Source organism: Polypterus senegalus, chromosome 7, assembly GCF_016835505.1.
Source record: "Polypterus senegalus isolate Bchr_013 chromosome 7, ASM1683550v1, whole genome shotgun sequence".
Lineage (NCBI taxonomy): Eukaryota > Metazoa > Chordata > Cladistia > Polypteriformes > Polypteridae > Polypterus > Polypterus senegalus.
Genome location: NC_053160.1, coordinates 182,799,015 through 182,824,599, shown reverse-complemented (window position 1 = coordinate 182,824,599; position 25,585 = coordinate 182,799,015). Strand labels below are relative to the sequence as shown.

At 40.9% G+C, this 25,585-nt stretch overlaps 1 protein-coding gene across 1 annotated transcript in view; it reads right to left on the bottom strand.

Moving 5' to 3' along the window:
• The window catches only part of helq (helicase, POLQ like), a 78,904-nt gene that overhangs the window by 27,857 nt on the left and 25,462 nt on the right, over positions 1 to 25,585 (bottom strand). Inside the window, exons 8-12 of the mRNA XM_039759688.1 lie at positions 23,236 to 23,381; positions 18,849 to 19,088; positions 15,216 to 15,357; positions 7,018 to 7,122; positions 3,226 to 3,436 (exon numbers count right to left, since the gene is read on the bottom strand). Of these exons, the coding sequence (XP_039615622.1) occupies positions 3,226 to 3,436; positions 7,018 to 7,122; positions 15,216 to 15,357; positions 18,849 to 19,088; positions 23,236 to 23,381 (844 nt within the window). The remainder of the gene's footprint in view (positions 1 to 3,225; positions 3,437 to 7,017; positions 7,123 to 15,215; positions 15,358 to 18,848; positions 19,089 to 23,235; positions 23,382 to 25,585) is intronic.

Genomic DNA, 25,585 nt, shown 5'->3' with positions numbered 1-25,585 from the left:
AGTAGGCATTTAAGGTCACAGTTCTAAAAACGCTGGACACTAAAGAGACTTGTCTACCGACTGTGAAAGATGCCCAGGGTCCCTGCTCATCTGCGTGAACGTGCATTAGGCATGCTGCAGGGAGGCATGAGGACTGCTGATGTGGCTAGGGCAATAAATTGCCATGTCCGCACTGTGAGACGCCTAAGACAGCGCTACAGGGAGACAGGAAGGACAGCTGATCATCCTCGCAGTGGAAGACCATGTGTAACAACACCTGCACAGGATCGGTACATCCGAATATCACACCTGCGTGACAGGTACAGGATGGCCACAACAACTGCCCGAGTCACACCAGGAACACACAATCCCTCCATCAGTGCTCAGACTGTCCGCAATAGGCTGAGAGAGGCTGGACTGAGGGCTTGTAGGCCTGTTGTAAGGCAGGTCCTTACCAGACATCACCAGCAACAACGCCGCCTGGGCACAAACCCACCTTCGCTGGACCAGACAGGAGTGGCAAAAAGTGCTCTTCACTGATGAGTCACGGTTTTGTCTCACCAGGGGTGATGGACGGATTTGTGTTTATCGTCGAAGGAATTGAGCACGTCTGGGACCTGTTGGATCGCAGGGTGAGGGCTAGGGCCATTCCCCCCAGAAATGTCCAGGAACTTGCAGGTGCCTTGGTGGAAGAGTGGGGTAACATCTCACAGCAAGAACTGACAAATCTGGTCCAGTCCATGAGGAGGAGATGCACTGCAGTACTTCAAGCAGCTGGTGGCCACACCACATACTGACTGGTACTTTTGATTTTGAGCCTCCCTTCATTCAGGGACACATTGTGAAACATTTTTAGTTTATTTCTTTTAGTGTTCATACAAATATTTACACATTAAGTTTACTGAAAGTAAAAACAGTTGAAAGTCAGAGGACGTTTCTTTTTTTGCTGAGTATATACAGTATATATATATATATATATATATATATATATATATATATATATATATATATATATATATATTTTGTTCATTTTATAAAGCACTTCAAGCTACATCATTTGCATGAAAACGTGCTATAGAAAGAAATGTTTTATTTTCAACATCATTCAACACTGTGAAAGCAGAGATTGTTTTCTCACCGTGAGGATTTCTCACACAGTCACCAGATGGAATCCTCCAGATTGACATGACGTTTGCTCACAACTATAGTCAGTACACTGCTGGCGTAGCAGCAGCGTCCACAAGTGTACACGTCTGGCCCTTAGTCTTCCTGAGCAACAACCTTTCACTCCCTCCAGGTGTGGTTTCCTCCCAAAGGACCAAATCACAGTAAATTTTTCATGCCATGTGGTTGCCTTTGTTTTGATTTATTTCCGTATTTACATGAGAATTCTCACAAGCAAATAGAAAATGTATCCTTAGCATGACAAAATTAGTACCAGGAATTTACGATAAAATGATTATTGACAGTAGGGCGGCACGGTGGCGCAGTGGTAGCGCTGCTGCCTCGCAGTTAGGAGACCCGGGTTCGCTTCCCGGGTCCTCCCTGCGTGGAGTTTGCATGTTCTCCCCGTGTCTGCGTGGGTTTCCTCCGGGCACTCCGGTTTCCTCCCACAATCCAAAGACATGCAGTGTGGCCCTAGTGTGTGCTTGGTGTGTTTGTGTGTGTCCTGCGGTGGGTTGGCACCCTGCCCAGGATTGGTTCCTTGTGCCCTGTGTTGGCTGGGATTGGCTCCAGCAGACCCCCGTGACCCTGTATTCGGATTCAGCGGGTTAGAAAATGGATGGATGGATGGATGATTATTGACAGCACTTCTGCCTCGCAGTTAGGGGACCCGGGTTCGCTTCCAGGGTCCTCCCTGCGTGGAGTTTGCATGTTCTCCCCATGTCTGCATGGGTTTCCTCCCACAGTTCAAAGACATGCAGGTTAGGTGCATTGGCGATTCTAAATTGTCCCTAGTGTGTGTGCTTGGTGTGTGGGTGGGTGTGTGTGAGCGCCCTGTGGTGGGCTGGCAGGGTTGGATAATGGATGGATGGATGATTATTTACAAATCCTATTTGTTGTCACAAACATGAATCAGAAATACAAATCAACACTTAAAAGTGTCTTTGCTTGAAAAATTGTGCCCCATACCCTCCACTATAAAGTGTCAGAGGGGGCATGGTATTTTTTTTAAATTCAGAGAACACAACTTTACGTGGCAAATGCATATATATATATAGCATGTTTGTGAAGAAATAACTTTGACTTGAAAAACACCAAACTTATCCTTAAAGTGGAATTGAGACCTGAACTTAAAAATTCAAATTTTGAGAAAGTGAGAGAGATAAAAGGAGGCTGAAAGCAGGTGTACCAAGGTTTGATCTTTGAGATAATATGGAGTTTTGACCCATGCTCAATGTCATAAATAAAAAGCTGGGCTGACCCAGTTGCTAATTATTTTGCCTTCTGTTGCTTGATGACTCTGATAAAGCTCTGATTGTTGGGGTGAGCATAACAGTAGCTTCACTGATGACAGCGCCATATCATACTGATGTTTCACAATGACTGTGTAAATGACATAGGCACACCTGATTTATAACCCAGTTTAAATCTATAAGAATCATTTACGTATTTGTTACAACATTTTAAAGTACTCTCTCTTTCATACTCCATTGCTTCTACTACAGATAGGAAATTCATTCCTAAAGTCCATTCGGATGCGCACTTCCAGGTTCAGAAACAGTTTCTACCCAACTGCAATCAGACTCATGAACAATCAGTAACCTTGTGTCACCTCCACTGCTACCTGCACATACACTTCTGCCACTATCTCTATTTATTCCTAGGATTCTGGATTTATTTATTTACTTATTTATATTCATTTGTTTATTGTGTGTGTGTTTTTTTTTGTCTATGTTCACTGTCTACGGGGCCACTTGCAAGCAAGCATTTCATTTTACATGGAACTTATACTTGTACACATGACAATAAAGAATTGAACTGAATTGAAAAATAATTCATCATTGCACAACAGATAGGAAATAATTCATCATTTTCCTGGATCAGTTTTTTCAGCCATTACAGGTTTGGAAACAGTTGGGATTTAGAATGTACCCCAGCATCTTCCAGAGCAATTGACCCGTCACCAAACCATCACAGGGTATGCTAACACACAAACCAGCATTTTTATGTGTAACAGTACAGGAAGCAATTAGCCACATCTACTACTAAAGTTTCTACTAAAACATTTTACTTGCATGTCACCTTTAAAAGTTGCCCGACCCAACTGGGTGACTTCAACAGCTTCATTTTCCTGATTCACGTCTGAGCACTTAATGAGGCCTTTCTTAGTTAGGAATTCCAGGCATTCATTCACGATGTCCGACAGACTCTTCTCACTTGAAATGTGCTTTTGTTGAACGCTGAACAAAGTACACGTTACAAACTCAAGAATTTCTCTTGGTGTTTGTGTTATCTGAAACAGTAAGTGGAAACTACAACTGTATTATTCCCAGATAATACCAAAATATGCACAGAATAAAACAGCATTGGCATGCAAGATAATATTTCAGCATTGTACTATGGACACAGAAAGTATTCCGACCCCTTCTGCACACTTTTCTGTGTTGTAGATTTAATTTTAAATGGATAAATTTTGCAATTTTTGCCCATCATTCTACACTCAATAGCCCATAATGACCAAGTGAACACATGTCTTCAGGAAGGTGATGTTAATCAAAGCTGACAGCAAGACTTCTCCATCGTTATGACATTCGGTGAGTAAGGAGTATCCACAGTCTACCTCTAGATTCACCAGCTGGTTGTCTCCACACATACCGCTTAGAATTAAGGCCAAAAAGTTCTATCTTGGTCTCATCAGACCAGAGAATCTTATTTCTCACCATATCAGAGTCCTTCAGATGTCTTTCAGCAAACTCCATGCGGGCTGTCATGTGTCTTGCCTCTCCTCAGTGTGTGGACACAACCAGGCACTGCTCATCACTTGTCCAATACAGTCCCCACAGTGAAGCATGGCGGTGGCAGCATCATGCTGTGGGGGTGTTTTTCAGCTGCAGGGACAGGACGACTGGTTGCAATCGAGGGAAAGATGAATGCGGCCAAGTACAGGGATATCCTGGACAAAAACCTTCTCCAGAGTGCTAAGGACCTCAGACTGGCCCGAAGGTTTACCTTCCAACAAGACAATGACCCTAAGCACACAGCTAAAATAACGAAGGAGTGGCTTCACAACAACTCTGTGACTGTTCTTGAATGGCCCAGCCAGAGCCCTGACTTAAACCCAATTGAGCATCTCTGGAGAGACCTAAAAATGGCTGTCCACCAACGTTTACCATCCAACCTGACAGAACTGGAGAGGATCTGCAAGGAGGAATGGCAGAGGATCCCCAAATCCAGGTGTGAAAAACTTGTTGCCTCTTTCCTAAGAAGACTCATGGCTGTATTAGCTCAAAGGGTGCTTCTACTAAATACTGAGCAAAGGGTCTGAATACTTAGGACCATGTGATATTTCAGTTTTTCTTTTTTAATAAATCTGCAACAATTTCAAAAATTCTTTTTTTTTGTCTGTCAATATGGGGTGCTGTGTGTACATTAATGAGGGAAAAATTAATTTAAATGATTTTAGCAAATGGCTGCAATACAACAAAAGAGTGAAAAATTGAAGGGGGTCTGAATACTTTCCACACCCATTGTAGACTTTTAGGAGTTTGAGTCATGGCAACAGTTCTCCAAGAGGAGGGCCTGCTTGTAATGATCCCTTTTATCTGAGGAACAATTACCATTATTCTTCACTGCCACTGACAGCTGCTGCAATATAACAAAGAGTGAAAAATTGAAGGGGGTCTGAATACTTTCCGTACCCACTGTACTTTCTCTATAATCAAATACAAGGATAGTTGATTGTAGCCATTTACAAAAGAAACTGACTTTCTGTAGCATTTAGCACAAAATGCACAACAAAATACACTTGTCAGCCACTTTATTAGGTACACCTTGCTAGTAGCAGGTTGGACACCCTCTTGCCTTCATTTTTTTTTTAAATTAATTTTACTGTAATCATTCCATACAAATCAATCAGGATTGAGAACAAGTCGACCCCCACCCCTGAGAGAGACAGCATGGCCAACGGAGTAAAACTTAAGGCTTGTAAACATACCTAAATTGATTAGTTTGATAAGCCAGTAGAGATGAATGGAGAAGAAAAAGAATTGCAGGAATAATTTCTTCCTCTGTGCTTTAAGAGCTTATTCTAAAATATTACTGATTAGATCCTGCCATGTTTTGAAAAAAAATCTGTACAGATCCTCTAACTGAGTAATTGATTTTTTCCAATTTCAGATAGTATAAAACATTGGTTTCCCACTGACTTAAAAGAGGAGGGTTAGGATTCTTCCAGTTTAGCAAAATAAATCGGCGTGCCAAAAGTGTAGTGAATGCAATCACAGTTTGTTTGTCTTTCTCCACTTTAAACCCATCTGGAAGAACACCAAACGCATCTGTTAATGGGTTAGGAGGGATTGTGAAACCAAGGCTGTCTGAAAGGTAATTAAAAATGTTGGTCCAGAATGATGTTAGTTTGGTGAAGGACCAAAACATGTGACCCAATGAGACTGGGACTTGATTGCAGCGTTCGTAGATTGGATCGTGCCCTGGAAACATTTTGGAGAGTTTTTGGTGAGACAGATGTGCTCGATATATATAATTTTACCTTCAGAACTGCCGTTCTTTGTGGCATGGATTCAAGGTGCTGGAAATATTCCTTAGGGAGTTTGGTCCATATTGACATGACAGCATCATGCAGTTGCTACAGATTTGACGGATGTGCATCCATGATGCAAATCTACCATTCCACCACATCCCAAAGGTGCTCTATTGGATCGAGATCTGCTGACTGTGGAGCCCATTGGAGTCCAGTGAACTCATCGTCATGTTCAAAAAAACAGTTTGAGATGATGTGAGCTTTGTGACATGGAGTGTTATCCTGCTGGAAGGAGCCATCAAAAGATGGCGGTCCTAAAGGGATGGTCATGTCAGCAACAATACTCAGGTAGGCTGTGGCATTTAAACATTGCTCAATTGGTACTAAGGGGACCAAAGTGTGTCAAGAAAATATCACAGACACCATTACAGCACCAGCCTAAACCGTTGATACAAGGCAGGATGAATCCATGCTTTCATGTTCTTGTCGCCAAATTCTGACCCAACCATTGCAATTTTACAACAGAACTTGAGACTCGTCCAGACCAGGCAACGTTTTTCCAATCTTCTATCATCCAATTTTGCTGAGCCTGTGTGAATTGTACCCTCAGTTGCGTCTTCTTAGCTGACAGGAGTGGCATCCAGTGGGGTCTCCTGCTGCTGTAGCCCATCTGCTTCAAGGCTCAACATGTTGCGCATTCAGAGATGCTCTTCTGCATATCTCAGTTGTAACATTAGGCTTATTTGAGTTTCTATCAGCTTGAACTATACTGGCCATTCTCCTCTGACCTCTGGCATCAACAAGGCATTTTTGCTCAGATAACTGTCGCTCACTGGATATTTTCCTTTTTTCGGACCATCATATGTAAATCCTAGAGATAATTTTGCATAAAAATCCCAGTAGATCAACAGTTTCTGAAATACTCAGACCAGCCCATCTGGCACCAACAACCAGGCCATGTTCAGAGTCACTTCAGTCACCTTTCTTATCCATTCTGATGCTCAGTTTGAACTTCAGCAGGTTGTCTTGAAAATTTCAACAGGCCTAAATTCGCTTGCCTGATTTGCTGCCATGTGATTGGCTGATTAGATATTTGCATTAACAAGCAGTCAAACTGATGTACTTACTAAAGCAGCCTGCAACTGTATATTAAGATTAGTAACAACAAGTAATTATGGCACAGACAGTCGGGATTTGTTGAATGTTGGTTAGCACATGCAAGTATGAATTTCACTGTGCTTTGTACTCAGGACAGTATTGACTGTATTACCCTATAAATAAGAGGAACCAAAAGACATCATCATCTTAAGTATATATATTTCAAAACATACATTTACCTTAAGTCCAATGAGAGACAAGACAAGACTAGGTAGACCTTTTCCATTGTCAGACAGGAGATTGCTGCAGCAGTTTTCCAGAGGTCTGCTCACTAATTCCTTAGCCTATATGGAATTAAAACATAACAGAATGTCAAAAATACATACACACATTTGATAATGACTTGTATGGCACACTGGCACAATGCTTAATGCTGCCACATGGCAACTCTAGAGGAGAGTTTCTTAAACTATGGGTCCTGAGTCACTGTTGTACTTAATGTGAATGGGTCTCGTATTGTTTGTGAAGTGGGTTGGCGTGGGTTGATTAAGCAATCGACATTGCTCTGGTGATCTTCCTCAATCCAATCAGCGCTCTAACAATCAGCAATGATTCTCTATGAGGGAACACTACCTACCCACTCTGACGATTGATGGCGATACTATAAAGGAGAGGTCACCCACTGCTCTAAGCGATTGGTCATTGGGGAACAGCATGACAATCATCCATGTATTTCTAAAAGGGGAACTGCGTCCCTCCATTCTGACGATTGATAAGGAATAGGCCTTAAAGACATTAAGAAGGGAAATACTGGGTCGTAGGAGGCACGGTGGCGCAGTGGTAGTGATGCTGCATCACAATAAAGAGACCTGGGTTTGCTTCCCGGGTCCTTCCTGCGTGGAGTCTGCATGTTCTCCCCGTGTCTGCGTGGGTTTCCTCCCACAGTCCAAAGACATGCAGGTTAGGTGCATTGGCGATCCTAAATTGTCCCTAGTATGTACTTGGTGTGTGTGTGTGCGCGCCCTGAGGTGGGCTCGTGCCCTGCCTGGGGTTGGTTCCCTGCCTTGCGCCCTGCGTTGGCTGGGATTGACTCCAGCAGACCCGCATGACCCTGTAGTTAGGATATAGCGGGTTGGATAATGGATAGATGGATGGATATTGGGTTGTAATTTTAAAAAGTTTAAGAAACCCTGATATAGTTAGAGTCATTAGTTCATATCTTGGACAGGGTCACTGCTTGTGCATAGTTTCCACATTCTCCCCATGTATGCATGTATTTTTATTTTAGGCACACTGGTATTCTTCACACTTCCCAAAGATGCCAGTTCTGGGCTAACTGTCCATGTAGTGAGGTAGAAATCAACATCTTAATTAAAGAAAGAAACTTATCCTCTAACAGGACAAATCAGTACTCAGGCAGGAGAAAAGGTTGTCCATCTGCATCATTTCTTACTCTTCAGCTAATGCTTGAACAGGGAGCATTCTTCTACAGCAGGATCAGAATGGTCAAATATTAAAGGTGTAGGCCTATTTTATTAACAACTAAATTTACAAAACAGTGTCAATCGATACACAAATTTACTCTGGTTGGTTCATTGGTTTACACCCAAATGATCTATATAAAATAAAAGTCTATTTTGATACATTTTGGTTCTTCTTAAACTCTTTGGATTGAGCAACCAACCTTGAAATTTCTGTGTATATAACAACTGTCAAGTCTTGTTGAACACAGGTCACCTGATCTCTTAGTCATCCTTTAGTACATTTTTGTCTCTGTTGTTCACTTGACCTTTATCTAGTTTCCTGATATGCCTGAAAAGGTTTCTGACATGTATTAACCCTTTATGCTATTTCTTTAAGATACTAACCTAAAATTATTCTTCCACTGTAGCAGCAGTAGAGAAATAGTACATTCACATATGTATAGATGACTTTGCAATGTGGTGGGCTGGCTGCCTGCTTTTACTCAGTGTCCCCCATGTCTATAATGGATAAATGTGTTAAAAATGGGTATACAGTACAGAGATAGATGTTTGAATAAACATGTTACTTCTGCTTTTAAATACCGATGGAGCCCATACCATGATTGTCACTTGGTAATAACACATACTTATTCTGATAATGACATCAAAGACCATTCTAAGAGGTCATGAACAGCCTGTGCTGAAGCCCTTCTAAGTAGAATCATGAGAGAAAGTGGAAGTAGTGGTGATGACAAAGCCTCAGACTGTCTACTTTATTATAAAAAGTTTAAAACTAAAGCAAACTTTCTTTAACAGAAGGAGAATTTGTGGTTTGATGGAGAGGCTGTTGGGAGTGCACATACAGTAGCTAATCTGTTTTGCTTTGAAAAAGGACATTATACTCTGTTCCACAGAAATTCAGATGTCAATGTACCAGGCTGCTTGCTGACTCAAAAAGTATTGCCTCTATTGAATTTATTATTATTATTATTATTATAATATTATTATTATTATTATTATTATTATTTATTATTATTACTATTATTATTTTTAATTTATTTTTTACACTATTATAAAAAGAGTAAAGATAAAATAAAAACAAATGTGAGGTTTGTAGCATATGACTTTCCCTATATAAAGCTGGAGGTTTTAGCAACAAAACACTGCAAACATCCATCCATCTGTTAACCAACCCGCTATATCCTAACTGCAGGGTCACGGTGGTCTGCTGGAGCCAATCCCAGCCAACACAGGGTGCAAGGCAGGAAACAAACCCCGGGCAGGGCGCCAGCCCACCACAGGACACACAGACACACACACACCAAGCACACACTAGGGACAATTTAGAATCACCAGTGCACCTAACCTGCATGTCTTTGGACTGTGGGAGGAAACCCACGCAGACACGGGGAGAACATGCAAACTCCACGCAGGGAGGACCTGGGAAGCGAATCTGGGTCTCCTGTGAGGCAGCTGTGCTACCCACTGTGCCGCCCACACTGCTAACATTGGAATGAAATGTTGACATGTTGTGAACACTTATACTCTTTCTTCTCAATTGTGCAACACTGGGCCCAAAATTTGTGCAAAAAACACAAAAATATTATTTATATTAGTTATATTATTATTTATATACACAAAACTAATTTCTGTAGTATAAAATCTAATACCGTGATTTGGCTCAAAATCAGTTGACTTATAGCACTTTACATTGCTGTGGCAAGTTGAGGGATTCTGTTTGGAGTTATTGTATCCACAGACTTACTTCTTTACTCACAGACATACAGAACTCCAAAAAGTAGTCAAATCCTGTTCGGAGACCCCTGAACATGTGCATTTAATCAAAATTTTGACCCTGTCACTTTAACTTCCCTTTATTTATACCTGCAGTCTACTTACTGTATATCTGTAGATCGAAATCTGCAGGAGTGATTTTGCCCAAAATCAATAGACTTCTCACATTTTACACTGCTATTAACTGTGGCACATTAAATTTGGATCAAGTGATCCTTGTTTGACTAATTGTGTCCACAGACTCGCATCTCCACCCATAGACATACATCACTCTAAAAGTAGTCAATTCGTGTTCCCTTAAACATATGCATTTATTGAAAATTCAAAGCTAAAATTTTTGACCCTGTCACATTAACTGGTCTTTACTTTGATGTAGCCACTACGGATTTGGGGTTTCATTCCTGGTTTGATGACAGATCGGTCTCCTTTTCCGGTTTTTGAACATGGCTTGGCATTTGACTTATGTTTCTTCTTCTGGTCCCTGACCAAAATCTCTCCTGCTAAAATTGTTTAGCAAAACTCATACAGTAAACTTCTAATCTATACTAATAAAAGGCAAAGTCCTCACTGACTCACTCACTCATCACTAATTCTCCAACTTCCGGTGTAGGTGGAAGGCTGAAATTTTACAGGCTCATTCCTTACAGCTTACTTAGGTAGGTTTCATTTCTAGATTCTACGCGTAACAGTCATAACTGGAACCTACTTTCGACCATATATATGGCCATAGCCTGTAGCTCGGTCGCCGTGTGAGGAGGAGTTGCGTCCCGCATCATCACGCCTCCCACGTAATTGAGTGCCTGCCCATATAAGGTAAATATTCGCGAATGAAGGACTGTGCTTATGCAAACGAAGATGAGATGGTCTAGTGTTTGGCACAAACTCAGCGAAAGTGCGAGAGAAACTTTTAAGTGCCGGGTCTTAGCTAACATTAAATAAAGCTGTGGACATCGCAAGATCACACAAGAGAGCGGCTCACATGAACTGACTGTGAACGCAGTACACAGAGAACAAGGAAGAGCTCCAAAGAGCGCTGAACAAAAAATGCATTACACAATTGAGAAGGCAGCAAAAGAATATGAAGCGAGTGACGCATACAAGTATATTCATAAGTGCAGCTACTGCGGAAACAAAGCACGGTGTAAACCGTAAGTTTAAATTAAGTTCATAGACACGCTGCCGCTGGTGTTTGTCATGCCTACGACGAATACAATATTCGAGAGATACAAGTTTAACGAGAAGAAACGAGGTATAAACGAGACTTTGGGTCACTTTGTAACGGAGTTACAATTGCTGGTGAAGGACTGTGCTTATGCAAATGCAAATGAGATGGTCAGGGATAGAATAGTGTTTGGCACAAACTCAGCAAAAGTGCGACAGAAACTTTTAAGTGCCGGGTCTGAGCTAACATTAAATAATTGCTGGTGAAGGACTGTGCTTATGCAAACGAATAGAAAGCAAATGTTACGTTATTTTTAAAATGTTTCCCTTTCTTTTTTATAATTTCTTTAACACACTTTTTCTCCGCTGCGAACCGCACTTATTTTGCCCATATAAGGTAAATATTCGCGAGTGAAGGACTGTGCTTATGCAAACGAAAATGAGATGGTCTAGTGTTTGGCACAAACTCAGCGAAAGTGCGAGAGAAACTTTTAAGTGCCGGGTCTTAGCTAACATTAAATAAAGCCGTGGACATCGCAAGATCACACAAGAGGGCGGCTCACGTGAACTGACTGTGACCGCAGTACATAGAGAACAAGGGAGAGCTCCAAAGAGCGCTGAACAAAAAATGCATTACACAATTGAGAAAGCAGCAAAAGAATATGAAGCGAGTGACGCATACAAGCATATTCATAAGTGCTGCTACTGCGGAAACAAAGCACGGTGTAAGCCGTAAGTTTAAATTAAGTTTATAGACACGCTGCTGCTGGCGTTTGTCATGCCTACGACGAATACGATATTCGCGAGATACAAGTGTAACGAGAAGACACGAGGTATAAACGAGACTTTGGATCACTTTGTAACGGAGTTAAAATTGCTGTAGCGAGAAACTTTTAAGTGCCAGGTCTTAGCTAACATTAAATAAAGCTGTGGACATCGCAAGATCACACAAGAGAGCGGCTCACGTGAACTGACTGTGAACGCAGTTCGTAGAGAACAAGGAAGAGCTCCAAAGAGAGCTGAACAAAAAACGCATTACACAATTGAGAAGGCAGCAAAAGAATATGAAGCGAGTGACGCATACAAGCATATTCATAAGTGCAGCTACTGCGGAAACAAAGCACGGTGTAAACCGTAAGTTTAAATTAAGTTTATAGACACGCTGCTGCTGGCGTTTGTCATGCCTACGACGAATACGATATTCGCGAGATACAAGTGTAACGAGAAGACACGAGGTATAAACGAGACTTTGGATCACTTTGTAACGGAGTTAAAATTGCTGTAGCGAGAAACTTTTAAGTGCCGGGTCTTAGCTAACATTAAATAAAGCTGTGGACATCGCAAGATCACACAAGAGAGCGCTCACGTGAACTGACTGTGACCGCAGTTCGTAGAGAACAAGGAAGAGCTCCAAAGAGAGCTGAACAAAAACGCGATTACACAAGTGAGAAGGCAGCAAAAGAATATGAAGCGAGTGACGCATACAAGCATATTCATAAGTGCAGCTACTGCGGAAACAAAGCACGGTGTAAACCGTAAGTTTAAATTAAGTTTATAGACACGCTGCCGCTGGCGTTTGTCATGCCTACGACGAATACGATATTCGCAAGATACAAGTTTAATGAGAAGACACGAGATATAAACGAGACTTTGGGTCACTTTGTAACGGAGTTACAATTGCTGGTGAAGGACTGTGCTTATGCAAATGAAAATGAGATGGTCAGGAATAGACTAGTGTTTGGCACAAACTCAGCAAAAGTGCAACAGAAACTTTTAAGTGCCGGGTCTGAGCTAACATTAAATAATTGCTGGTGAAGGACTGTGCTTATGCAAACGAATAGAAAGCAAATGTTACGTTATTTTTAAAATGTTTCCCTTTCTTTTTTATAACTTCTTTAACACACTTCTTCTCCGCTGCGAACCGCAGATATTTTGCTAGTAATATCTATAAGCAGCATTCAGGTCGAAGGATTCATTTCTGAGGTATTATGACTGGCAACTCACAGTCAGAGACACACATAGGCATAAAAACAAATAGAGATTTCTAGGAAACTGGTCAAACCTTGTCCAGAAATCTGTAGTTAACATTTTGTACCTGTTACAATGCTTTCCACGTACAATATGCAGTATATTGCATTCCTGTGGCTTATGCAGGAATAGTCACAGGAGAATTAGAAGTCATGTAAAATATGGATGACAGTCTGGTCTTCAATTAATGTATACATCTCCATTATGTTCAGTTAGGTTATGCTGATTTTGGGCCAACAAACTAGTGCTGGGAGGTATACTGGTTCATACCGAAAACTGTTTTTTATTTTTGTTATGATATGGATTTTTCTTATACTGCAACACCAGTTTAAATAGCCTAAACAACGTTCGGAACATGGCGCAGCGGAAAACTGTTTAAGGAGGGACCTTTTTCACTGCTACACCGCTAAACAGGCATGCAACGGAGTACATGCGTTAGTGGAGGCATTGAGCGGTGAAAATGGACAGAGAACATTCAAAAACTGAAGCTGCAGCAGACAATAAAGTTGAACAAGATGACACAGAACAACTTTTGCCGGAAAATGGAGTCGTGTCTGTTGTTGTCTGGAGATACTTTGGTTTTAAAAGGTCGGATGTGGACTAAACAACTATTTACTGCAAGTGCTGTCAAGCTAAAGTTGTCAACACAAGCAATTTGCTGCACCACCTTAGCCGTAAACATTCTTTGAAATGCCATGAATGAATGGAACTAAGATTGGCACCATCCACGTCCTCAGGTAAAACTGAAAAAGCTGGAGGACACTCGAGTCAGACGTCACTTATAGACGTGTTTGCTAGAGGTACTGCCTATGACAAAAAAAGGAAGCAGTGGATCGAGATAACCAACGCCATTACAATCCATACAGCTAAAGTGTCAGTGGACAGAGATTGTTAACATTAACAGAAAATGTTGGTTTTCAAAAAAATATTTACTATTTATTCCTTTTCTAAGACATGTTCGGAGCAATACAACTTTTGACAAGCACCTCTGGATATTTTACTAAGTCTAAATGCCCCTTTGGATGGTGGAAAATATGTTGTCAAAATTATAGTTTAAGTTGTTTGCAAAATTTGTTCAATAAAAAGGTTCTAGATTTTGACTGCAACTGTCATGCAATGTGATTAATGCCACCCCCTTGAAAACTATCCCCTTACGGGGCCATGCAAACCTGTATTAATACTTGAGTATTTTGTACATTAAAAATGTACAAAGTACAATTCTCATGACAGTGGAATAGGTTATTCTTAGCCAGTCTACGGCAGTAATTGAAGTGGAAAATGTGCTTAACATCCACTCATTCATGGGAAAAAAATAACGTTGAATACCGTGAAACTGGCATAATTTTGAAAAATACCGTGATATAGAATTTTGGTCATACCGCCCAGCACTACAACAAACATAAAATGTATGTGTTCCTCTCTTTTGAAAAACAAGTGTATAACAAAAAAGGCCATTCACATACGACAAACATCCTTTTACTTCTAACATCTAATTCATCCATGCCAGAACATTGCATATTCAGAAAACGGCAGTGTTTCATACTTATTTATCTCAGGTAAACAGGATTGTTAGAGCTTTCAAAGGTTTCCTCTTACATAACATGGCACAGATTTAAGTTATGCTATTTTTGGATACATTTTATGTTTCATTTTAATAGGTTGTATTTTTACAGCTTTTATTTTCTTAAATGCGTACTTAATAAAAGCACACATTTCACAAAACAGCAGCACGGTGTGTTTGTTGCGTTCATAACTGAATAGCGGAATGTTAAACAAATACACAAAAATTGTGGTCAAGGCAAAAATAATTACAAGTCATCAATTTTTTTATAGTGCTAGTCCAATCACTACATATCATGTATGTTTATTCATGTAAATACATAAAATTAAAAAAAAAGTACAAACAACACTTGTAGTAGAAAAACTGAATCTAATCAGCACAATATGACGATTTGGCCTGGTGAACATAACAAAAAAAATTAATCACTTACCAGCAACTTGTCCTTTGCTTGTAAAATAAGAATGCTCTCCCCAGAGGTATCGATACCTGCTCGACCTGCTCTTCCTATCATCTGCTTATACTGACTTCTTTTCAGGAAGTCTTTGGCAACATAAGGCGAACGCAGAATAACCCTGACAAACACAAAGCATCAGTGCAATATTACTTTAAGTAATTAAATGTAAGCAGTTCACTTCTTATAGTTTAGAGCAATGTTTCTTAAACTATTTTTTTCTTGCAACCCTTCTTAGTGTCTTCGAGATCCAGCCCATGACGACTCTCAGTTTTTTCTCCACTTGGAAAAAAGCTGGAGACAGTCACTGGAGGAGTCCCCCTTGGAGAATCGCCACACACCGTCATAGCAGATCTTTGTCAACTTCTTAAACTGCCCGTGGAGACCCATCGTGAAACTGTTTGCAAACCGTATGTGACACTTTGCTTCTGGATACAAAGGTGAGTCATAACCCAAAAGGCGGCAACCGGCAACAACCCATAGTTTAAGAACCTACGGTCTAGAGCAGGAGTGAAAACATTGGTCCTAGAGGGCCGCAGGGGCTACAAATTTTTGTTCTAATCCAGTTGCTTAATTAGAAACCAATCCTTGCCAATAACAGACTTTATTTCATTTTTGTATGTCTTCTTAGTGGTCTGCAATGTCATTGATTTTTTTCCTTTCTAAAATATCATCCAACTGATTGGAAGTCAGTCGTTGTCCAACCCGTTATATCCTAACACAGGGTCATGGGGGTCTGCTGGAGCCAATCCCAGCCAGCACAGGGTGCAAGGCTGGAACAAAACCCGGGCAGGGCGCCAGTCCAAACACACCCACACACCAAGCAGACATTTGGGACAATTTAGGATCGCCAATTCACCTAACTGGCATGTCTTTGGACTGTGGGAGGAAACCCACGCAGACACGGGGAGAACATGCAAACTCCACGCAGGGAGGACCCAGGAAGTGAACCCAGGTTTCCTAACAGGCAACAGCGCTATCACTGCACCACCATGCCGCCCTGGAAGCCTACAACAAATGAATAATTTTCAGTCCTTCACTTTTTTCTCTTCAGTTTCCTTTTCAGTATTTTATTAAAACAAATAGTTCAAGATGAACACAAGCAGGTGTAAACTGAAACAGACTGGACGGAGAACTGCTGGTTCCTGTGTCATTTGCATCTTTTTGCTAATAAGTTGCCTCTAAAAACAGGGACTGCAGCTGTTAAAGGCTAAAAAAGGCAAATTAAGGGTTTGAAATCATAACAGGAGAAACAACTAAAATGAAGCAGAAAAATGGCACTTCAGCAATGAGTGCTTTATCTGCAACAACTGGCTTCTCATTAAGAGACTTGGCTAGAACAAAAACCTGCAGCCAATGCGGCCGTCTAGGACCGACGTTGCTCACCACTGGTCTACAGCATTTCCTTTGCTTGTTTCCATGAAGCTGATAATTGAGTGTTTAGTTGAAACCACACAGAAGATTAGCCAACTTTAGGGAGTGCCCCTTACCCTGATCAATGCCTCACCACAATCTGATCACAGACGTCTACAGAGAGTTCCTTGGACTTTATGGCTGTGAACTGTTGGACCTCATATACACAGGGACACGTTTGCCTTTCTAAATCACGTTCAAGCAATTCCGTTTGCCACAGGTGGACTCCAGAAACATCTCAAGGAGAAGTAAAGCAAACGGGATGGATATGAACACAATTTACAGCATAGGATCCCAGTCTTTTTTGGGTCAGAGCCGCCTTTTTCAAAAAGAGTTTCGATAGTGCCCCCCTTGGGTGAACTATATTATACTATATATTGAAAAACAAGGACAGATTTTAAAAATTATTGTATTAGAAGATATTAACAATATTAGTGTATTGCTAAAAGTATGATTAAAAAAATATATATTATTAAAAAAAAATGAATATAATATTATTAGTGAGAGGGCTGAGCTTGGTGTCATGACACTAATTTTTAGATGTTTGGTGCCATTTTTATCATCAGCAATCTTAAATTGCCGCATCCTACTATTGACAATCTTTCTTTTCTTTGTTAATAGATTGTTGACCATGCTAAATCCTCTTTCGGCTAAATATGATGATGGGAGACTTGTAGATCGTCTAATTCGTGTTGCCATCAGGAAAAAGTAGTGCTTCTTCCCAATGAAGAGGCATATCTGCGAGAATTAAAAGATATGTTGTTTGGTGAAAGGGTGGCACGGTGGCGCAGTGGCTAGCACTGCTGCCTCATAGTTAGGAGACCTGGGTTCGCTTCCCAGGTCCTCCCTGCATGGAGTTTGCATGTCCTCCCCGTGTCTGCGTTGGTTTTCTCTGGGTGCACCGGTTTACTCCCACAGTCCAAAGACATGCAGGTTAGGTGCAATGGCGATCCTAAATTGTCCCTAGTGTGTGTGTCCTGCGCCCTGTGTTGGTTGAGATTGGCTCCAACAGGGCCCCGTGACCCTGTCATTAGCATATAGCAGGATGGATAATGGATGGATGGATGTTTGGTCAAAGTGAAATCCACATACAAGAGTGGCAGAGACATGAAGTGACTGGCGTGTAGCCAAGCCAAGTAGGTTTTCCTTTGAATGTTATCTGTAGGTACTGCACTGTAATTTTAGGTTTACACTTGCTCTTAAGGAATTCCGAAACAATCTGGTATTGATAAAAAAACTTCTCACATATTTATAGTAATGTTCAATGAATCTGTCAAAGCATGCAGACATTCGCTCCTTTACAAGTGCATTAATCTTGTAAGGACTTGCATGATCTGAGAATGTATTACTTGTGCAAACTTGTAAATATAATGTACCAATACCTACTATTTAATACGGACGGGTCTTTCTTAATGAACATTTAGAATGATTGGTTGAAATATGCATTCGATAATTTTTAGCATTAATCAAACTTTTCAACGCGTTCTTGCAAGTATTGCTCAAGGGGGCGGTGCCTAACCCTAACCCTTAATATGTCTTGGACCAAAAATGCCTCTTTAGATTTCTACAGCGCCCACCGGTGGGCGGTATCGCCCCCGTTGGGAACCTTAGATTTAAAGTGTCACAGTGAAGGGTCTGCATACTTGCATAAATGAGAGATTTCAGTTTTGGATTTTTAATAAATTTGTAAACCCTTCTAAAAACATGACTTCACTTTGTCATTATGGATTATTGAAAGTCAAAGGGTCTGAATGCTTTCTGGATCCACTGTATACCATATAACATTTCAGACTTATTACTTTTGAATTGTCTTTTATTTTTTTTATTATTTTTTTTTCAAGCACTGTATATAGTTAGCTACAGAATGACATAAACAAACATCTGTTGATAAACAGTTGTGATAGATATTACATAATACCATACCATTTTCTAAGCCCACTTAATCCTGATCAGGGACACAGAGAAGCTGGAGCTTATCCCAGAAAGCACTGGGAGCAAGGCTGGAACAATCCCTGAACAAAGCGCCAGTCCACTGCAGGGTGAATACGCTCACACACACACAAACACACAGTAGGCCCAATTTAGAGTTGCCAATCCAGCTAACTTGAGATATTTCATAATATGGATGTTTGAGCTTATCAGAAAAAAAACCTACATTAAAAGGCAAAAAATAACAGAAACGTTTCATTATTGACTGACCTCCGTGCAGGAAGGTTTACTCCAGCAGCTAAAGTAGACGTACAGGTCAGGAGACAAAGCACCCCACTTGCATATGCTTCTTCAATCAGCTTCCTTTCATCATTAGTAAGACCGCTGTGGTGATATGCTAACCCATACGGAATGATCCTCTTCAGAGTTGAACAGATACTGCCGTTTCCAGTGCTCTTAATTTCATCTAAGAGACGTGTCTTTTCATTCTTTTTGTGCATTACAAAATCTCTAAGAAGAAAAGAAATTAATGTTAGAAAGACATGAATTTTTTTTTTACTATTATTATTACCAATTAGTTAAGTCTATCAAAACAACACTTCAAATCACATCTGCTCTGATTAAACTATGTTGTTAAAAAGAGCTGATTGTTCAGATACTAATCAATTTTTTAAAAAGACTATCGGTCTATAACATTTAGTAAATGAACAGGAAATAAATATCCAATATCAAACAATGGCACAAGTAGCAATTAACGATAATACTAAGAACATGTTTTCACTTTGCAGTTTTAACAGCTACTACAACCCTGATTGACTGGTATGGAGACTATTAGAAAAAAAATTCAGATGTGTATCTCAGTAGGCTTTGCGCCCTCGGAGCCAAGTTACCCAAACTATTCTACAACATTTAATTATTAATTATTTACCGATCTGATGCTGATCTTTTTGATCATAATAGAGGTCATTACGATAGCAACTGATGAGAAGAATTCATAATTAATTGCAGAATTACAGTATTTGAGGGCTCTTCTAGAGCAGGGGTCACCAACTCCGGTCCTGGAGGACCACCGTGGCTGCAGGTTTTCATTCTAAACCTTTTCTTAACGAGTGACCTGTTTTTGTTGCTAATTAACTTCTTTTGAACTAAATTTAATTGACTTGCTCTTGAAGACTCAGACCCCTTAATTGTTTCTTTTTCCTTAATTAGCAGCCAAACAATAATGAGATACAAAATGAACCAAAACAACTGGTGTCCATCATACAATATCTGAAATTAAAGAAAGATGAAGGTCTCAGGAATGCTGATCTGCTCAGGTCCACAAAACATTTTAACAGTGCCTTTAAAAAAGAGAAAATCAACAATTTCAGAAATGTCTGCTATTGGATAATGAGAGCAGCAACAAGTCATGGAATTAAAGAACAAGTTTAATTAATGACAAGACTCGGCACCTCATTAAGCAGCTGGGTGGAGTGAAATTGGTTGGAGTTTGAGGCCCTGACTTAGTTGGTCTTCTGTTTGCTCACTCGCCTTACATTTCATTTCTGTTTGGGTGCCATTTAAGGAAAGAAATGAAGCAATTCAGAAGAACAATGAAGAAATTCAGGGGAACAAATCTTAAAAAAGCAATTCAATTAAAACAAATTCACAAGAAGTTAATTAGTAGCACAAACAGGCCACTCATTAAAAAAAAAAAGGGTTAGAATGAAAACCTGCAGCAACGGTGGTCCTCCAGGAGAGGAGTTGGCGACCCCTGCTCTGGACTGCCTCTTTCTCTTGTACGATTTGGCTCAAAAAGTAATCAGCACATTGTCAGATCATAACAGGCTCAAGTTTTGAGTTTGGTAATTTTCTGTCTAGTTTTTTTAGCTCCAGGCTATCCTCAAGAATCTGTTACAACACATCATCGAGATATCGATGTTTCAGTATCAGGGAACCGTAAAACGTCAAGATCCATTGAAAACTGGAGATCAAAATTTTTGACGACACAGATGATAGGTTATGGTGGTGGAGGTTGCAAAGCAATGTACTGTATATACATTTTGTCAAGCCCCTATAACTCTAATAAGGTCATAGTGAGCATGCAAACTACTCCAGAAAGTATGCCAATTCATATCTATGTACACGTCCCACACTCAGTTTCACTGCTCCCAATTTATAGCCCTCAATTAATCTAAAATGTATGTCATTGGGAATGTGGGAGAAAAACCGGGGTACTGGGAGAAGACTTTGGCAAAAAAAGATCAAGCCTAGGATTTGTACCCTGGATGCTGGATCTGGAGAAAGGAAGTATTTTTTTTTTAATGATTTGAGTTTTTGGAGCAACCTGTGCTACAGGAAATACTGAGGAATGGGGTAGATGAATGTATTCAATTATATATTAATAAAGTAAGCTATTACAATACAGAGTCATAAAGAAACTGAACCCAGTAAGATGTTTCAAAGGCAGGATCCAAATATACCTTAGAATACTTATAGTAAAGGATGTTAATATTTTACAATAGGCACCCTAGACCACTGAACTAAATACAGTGGTGTGAAAAACTATTTGCCCCCTTCCTGATTTCTTATTCCTTTGCATGTTTGTCACACAAAATGTTTCTGATCATCAAACACATTTAACCATTAGTCAAATATAACACAAGGAAACACAAAATGCAGTTTTTAAATGATGGTTTTTATTATTTAGGGAGAGAAAAATCCAAACCTACATGGCCCTGTGTGAAAAAGTAATTGCCCCCTTGTTAAAAAAATCACCTAACTGTGGTGTATCACACCTGAGTTCAATTTCGTAGCCACCCCCAGGCCTGATTACTGCCACACCTGTTTCAATCAAGAAATCACTTAAATAGGAGCTGCCTGACACAGAGAAGTAGACCAAAAGCACCTCAAAAGCTAGACATCATGCCAAGATCCAAAGAAATTCAGGAACAAATGAGAACAGAAGTAATTGAGATCTATCAGTCTGGTAAAGGTTATAAAGCCATTTCTAAAGCTTTGGGACTCCAGCAAACCACAGTGAGAGCCATTATCCACAAATGGCAAAAACATGGAACAGTGGTGAACCTTCCCAGGAGTGGCCGGCCGACCAAAATTGCAGAGACGACTCATGCGAGAAGTCACAAAAGACCCCAGGACAACGTCTAAAGAACTGCAGGCCTCACTTGCCTCAATTAAGGTCAGTGTTCACGACTCCACCATAAGAAAGAGACTGGGCAAAACGGCCTGCATGGCAGATTTCCAAGACGCAAACCACTGTTAAGCAAAAAGAACATTAGGGCTCGTCTCAATTTTGCTAAGAAACATCTCAATGATTGCCAAGACTTCTGGAAAAATACCTTGTGGACTGATGAGAGAAAAGTTGAACTTTTTGGAAGGCAAATGTCCCGTTACATCTGGCGTAAAAGGAACACAGCATTTCAGAAAAAGAACATCATACCAACAGTAAAATATGGTGGTGGTAGTGTGATGGTCTGGGGTTGTTTTGCTGCTTCAGGACCTGGAAGGCTTGCTGTGATAGATGGAACCATGAATTCTACTGTCTACCAAAAAATCCTGAAGGAGAATGTCTGGCCATCTGTTCGTCAACTCAAGCTGAAGCGATCTTGGGTGCTGCAACAGGACAATGACCCAAAACACACCAGCAAATCCACCTCTGAATGGCTGAAGAAAAACAAAATGAAGACTTTGGAGTGGCTTAGTCAAAGTACTGACCTGAATCCAATTGAGATGCTATGGCATGACCTTAAAAAGGCGGTTCATGCTAGAAAACCCTCAAATAAAGCTGAATTGCAACAATTCTGCAAAGATGAGTGGGCCAAAATTCCTCCAGAGCGCTGTAAAAGACTCATTGCAAGTTATCGCAAACGCTTGATTGCAGTTATTGCTCCTAAGGGTGGCCCAACCAATTATTAGGTTCAGGGGGCAATTACTTTTTCACACAGGGCCATGTAGGTTTGGATTTTTTCTCCCTAAATAATAAAAACCATCATTTAAAAACTGCATTTTGTGTTTACTTGTGTTATATTTGACTAATGGTTAAATGTGTTTGATGATCAGAAACATTTTGTGTGACAAACATGCAAAAGAATAAGAAATCAGGAAGGGGGCAAATAGTTTTTCACACCACTGTATTAGTGACACTCTGAAGATTTGACACGGACACCACTTTTGAGAATAGAAAAGCTTGCAACCGAAAATGTTGTCACTTACCAACAAGGTACCCAAATGTTTGTGCATATCATATAGTCCAAGGTTCATTATTTTAAGTTGGCAAAAAGTCTAATAAAATAGTAATTATGAATTGCAGTTACATATTTGTATGTCATACAATGCCTTTATATTTGGAAATTCTTGTAAACTGTAAGAGTAGGTTTGAGCAAACCTTTGCGGACAATTATAAATATACAACTACAAACTTATACACAAATGTAATGTAACCAATTTAAGCAGTTCAGCTTCTATTTGGAATAATTCATTCACTTAAAATTATCTACCTGATCTTAGATAAACATTTCTTGTATATTCTTCTGAAATCACTTATGAACAATATGGAACACAGTACAATCCGACAGGAATGTATTTGCCAATCAGTTTGGATCATACTGCACAAGCTTTAAGAACCACATCAAAAAATCACAAAGTTAAACAAGTATACTTTTTGAGGTATCTGCAGATCATTTCCGCCACATTTTCACAATTCTTTTTGGTTGGGCAAAACACCAGGCAGGAATTCATTGGAATAACCTCAGTCACAAGAGCAATTAAATGATCCGGATCGATCTTCTGCAGATTACTGCTGTACTGAAAAAGGTAAAAAATAAATTAAATAAATAAAATATTTCAAGCTATGTAAAATAAAACTTAATATTTTTGATACACCTAAACAACATATATTTTACAATAGGCACCCTAGTCCACTGAACTACAGTAAATATTAGTGTGGTTCCCTATTTACCTGATGAGGTAAGAAGGCGGTATCGGGGCAGCAGAGTCGGCGTTAAGATAAAAGCCAAGCGTCTAGCGACAAAGTGGAACTACAAACCTTTGGTGCCTTCTGTGATCCTGGGAAATGTGAACTCACTACAAAATAAGATCTGCGAACTGGCTGTGCAGGTGAAAAATGTCAGGACCTACAGAGAATGCAGCTTGCTGTGTTTTAGTGAAACGTGGCTAACGACTACCATCCCAGATGCTAACGTGGAGCTACCCGGGTTTAGCACAGTTAGAGCAGACAGAGACGCAAATACCTGCAGGAAGAAGAAAGGAGAGGGAGTCGCTCTCTATGTCAATACAAAGTGGTGCAACTCTGGACATGTAAACGTTAAAATCTCCACTTGCTGCAGGGACATCGAACTGTTGGCCGTAAGTTTGCGTCCCTATTACTTGCCCACAGAGTTTGGACATGTGATTGCTGCTATTGTTTACATCCCTCCTCGGGCGAACGCTGAGACAGCGGGTGACATACATTCTGAGGCTGCTAAGTTACAAACACAGCACCCTGAGGCGCTTGTGCTAATCGCTGGAGACTTTAACCATGTGACGCTGGACAAAACATTACCTGCCTTCTCCTAGTATATGGATTGTAACACCTGGGGAAACAGGACTATTGACCTACTGTATGCAAACATTAAAGATGCATACAGCGCCACCCCGCTGCCTGCGCTTGGGAAAGCAGATCATAACCTGGTTCTGCTTCAGCCTCACTAAAAAACCAAGAGTGAAGGCGCTACCTACAACCACACGCTCATTCAGTAAGTGGTCCCCTGAGGCAGAGCAGGCTCTGAGACTGATTTGGAACTACAGACTGGGATATACTGCTGGGGTGACATAGTGAGAACATTGAGGAGGTTGTTGACTGCACTACTGACTACATCAACTTCTGTATGGACATTGTAGTTCCAGTAAGAGCTGTACTCTGCTATGCTAACAACAAGCCATGGATTACAAGTGACATCAAGGGCCTTTTGAACCAGAAGAAAAGAGCTTTTAAAGACGGTGATCAGCATGAGCTCAAGCACGTGCAGAAGGAACTCCAAGTCCAGCTCAGGGCGGCGAAGGAGCAGTACAGGAGAAAGCTGGCGCAGAAGTTACAGAATAACAGCATGAAGGAAGTGTGGGATTGGATAAAGATCATCACTGGCTGCCGTTCGAAGCAGGGTGCCACCATTGAGAGAGACGTGGAAAGAGCAAACCAGATGAACAACTTCTTCAACAGGTTTGACCACCCTAACCCACTCTCACCTCAGAGTACTGCACCCACCACCCATTCTTCAGCTGATACCAGCATAGGAGAGAGTTTCCCTCAACCCACAATTACAAAAGCCCAGGTAAGCAGAGAGCTGAGGAGACTTCGTGCCAGCAAAGCAGCGGGTCCAGATGGAGTATTGCCACGACTGCTGAAGGCCTGTGCGTTGGAGCTGGGGAGTCCTCTACAGCGTATCTTCAACCTGAGCCTTGCATCACCCCAGTCCCAAAGGTACCACGTCCTAGTGAGCTGAATGACTTCTGGCCTGTTGCTCTGATGTCACATGTGATGAAGACCATGGAGAGGCTGCTGCTTCACCACCTGAGGCCACAGGTCCGCCACACCCTCGACCCTCTGTAGTTCGCATACCAGGAGAAGGTGGGAGCAGAGGATGCCATTATCTATATGCTACACCGATCCCTCTCCCACTTGGACAGAGGCAGTGGTGCAGTAAGAATTATGTTTCTGGACTTCTCTAGCGCCTTCAACACCATCCAACCTCTGCTCCTTAGGGACAAGCTGACTGAGATGGGAGTAGATTCACACCTGGTGCCATGGATCGTGGACAATCTTACAGACAGACCTCAGTATGTGCGTCTCGGTAACTGCAGGTCTGACATGGTGGTCAGCAACATAGTAGCGCCGAAGGGGACTGTACTTTCTCTGGTCCTGTTCAGCCTATATACAGCGGACTTCCAATACAACTCGGAGTCCTGCCACGTGCAAAAGTTTGCAGACGACACTGCTATCGTGGGCTGCA